This window comes from Scyliorhinus canicula, chromosome 13 (genome assembly GCF_902713615.1).
Source record: "Scyliorhinus canicula chromosome 13, sScyCan1.1, whole genome shotgun sequence".
Classification (NCBI taxonomy): Eukaryota; Metazoa; Chordata; class Chondrichthyes; order Carcharhiniformes; family Scyliorhinidae; genus Scyliorhinus; species Scyliorhinus canicula.
In genome coordinates, this window is record NC_052158.1 from 83,213,568 (window position 1) to 83,215,504 (window position 1,937).

At 38.4% G+C, this 1,937-nt stretch overlaps 1 protein-coding gene across 1 annotated transcript; it reads left to right on the forward strand.

Moving 5' to 3' along the window:
- Positions 1–614: 614 nt before the first annotated feature.
- LOC119975625 (G-protein coupled receptor 55-like) lies at positions 615–1,529 on the forward strand. Its single transcript, XM_038815413.1, has one exon. It carries the CDS (start codon positions 615–617, stop codon positions 1,527–1,529), a length of 915 nt encoding a protein of 304 aa, XP_038671341.1.
- The last annotated feature ends 408 nt before the right edge of the window (positions 1,530–1,937 follow it).

Sequence of the window (1,937 nt, forward strand, 5' to 3'; positions counted from 1 at the left end):
CTCATCAGGGCAAACAACTATACATTTCCTCCCTTAAAGGTTATTCGTGAACAATCTAGTAGTTTTGATAGTGTTCATTATATCTTTTTAATCCAGATTTAATCCAGATCCACCACCGCCCCAGTGGTAAGGTAGGATTTGAACTCATATCTCCAGCTCTTTTGAACATGCTTCTGGATTACTCGCCCATTGAATAACAGCCGTGTTAATATTCGCCTAGTAAATGCCATTTCACAAGCTTGTAAATAAAATCTTCCATTAACCATAAGAGAACAATGACACATTTTGAGAAGTTTCAAACTCCCACTTGCGATTTAGCACCTTGAATTTTTCACAAGTTACTTCAATGTACGGTGACGGCGTCATTCTCGCCTACTGACATAAACGTAAAACAGGATGTGGCTGCTGCTATTATCAGGTGCCACATTAAAAACTCCACAACTGCACTGCTATTACATCAATGCTACAGATGAATGAGACTATGTAGTTTCAGATTTAACTGGATGACTTTTATCATTTTCAAATTCAGTGCGCGAGAAAATTGGAGCAAGTTCAAGTTAAGAAATTATTAACAGTGAATATAACCAATCTTCCTGCATCTATTTTCAGTAATTATGTGCAATTTGAATAATACCACGGAGTTTCAATTCGTGAAGACATTTCAGTATGTGGTGCACATACCAACATTCATCCTGGGACTGATCATTAATTTGGCTGCCCTCTGGCTACTCTGCAACAGACTGAAGAAGTGGATGGAATCTACGATCTACATGACCAACCTGATTGTGTGTGACATGTTTCTGCTCTTCTCCCTGCCTTTAAGAATATATGCCAACAAGGAGAATGGAAAGTGGCATCTGGGACCAATATTCTGTAAGTTTGTGGAGTCACTGTACTTTGTCAACACTTATGGGACAATCCTGTTAATCATGCTGATCTCTCTGGATCGGTACATCGCTATCAAGCATCCTTTCCTGGCACGAACTCTCAGATCTCCTAAGAAAGCCATCATTGCCTGTATTGTGATGTGGGTTTGTATCTGGTCTGCAAGCATACCAAACTACATCCAGTCTGAGAGTCAAGAGCAAACTGAAATGTGCTTTGTAGATTTTTCAGAATTTTGGAAAACAGGTATAATTCCCCTGACTATGGAAATTATATTTTTAGTCTCTGCCATTACTGTGATGTTCTGCAGTGTTCAAATAATCAGAACATTGCAAAGAGTGGATGAAGAGAGAGACGATATGAACATGCGCACATCTATGAATGTTGTCTACTCAAATCTGGCGACCTTCCTTCTGTGCTTTACACCATATCATGTGGCTATGCTGCTGTACCTTTTAGCAAAGCAGTGCTTCATAACAGAAGCTTACTTAGCACCTCTGCGAATCTTTCTCCAGATCTCTCAGTGTTTGGTGACCATGAACTGTTGCATGGATGGAATGTACTACTATTCAATCATTAAGGATTTCTGGAAATCGAAGATCAAAAAGAGTGCAGAGGAAACGATGTCAACTCATTCTAGCTAAATTCCAGAATTCATTTTGCCCTATTAACCTAGGATTCTTGAACTTTTAATCATCGATTGCCTCTTTGGTTACAGTCATTGCTGAAGAATAATGGATAGCAAAATCTACCAAAGTCTTGGATTTATTTATTGAACACAACGGTTGCTTTGGTTCAGATGCTGCTGATGTTGTACTGGAAAAAGTGATGAATTAAGCCAGAAGGGATTTGTTTTTAATGGACCTTGGATCAATACCATGGTAACAATAAGTCTTGAGCGCACATTCCCAGTAATATAGATTTCCCCACAATGATTCTCATACATTGGATATGTAGCATTTTGTAAAAAGAATATTGAAAGCAATAAGTTCAAACGTCCTTGACGTATTGGATAATCTGAATTGCATTTTTTAAGTGGTTCATGTAAATGA

Excerpts from the sequence above, each read along its gene's own strand:
- LOC119975625 (XM_038815413.1), top strand. The coding sequence starts at position 615 with ATGTGCAATTTGAATAATACCACGGAGTTTCAATTCGTGAAGACATTT.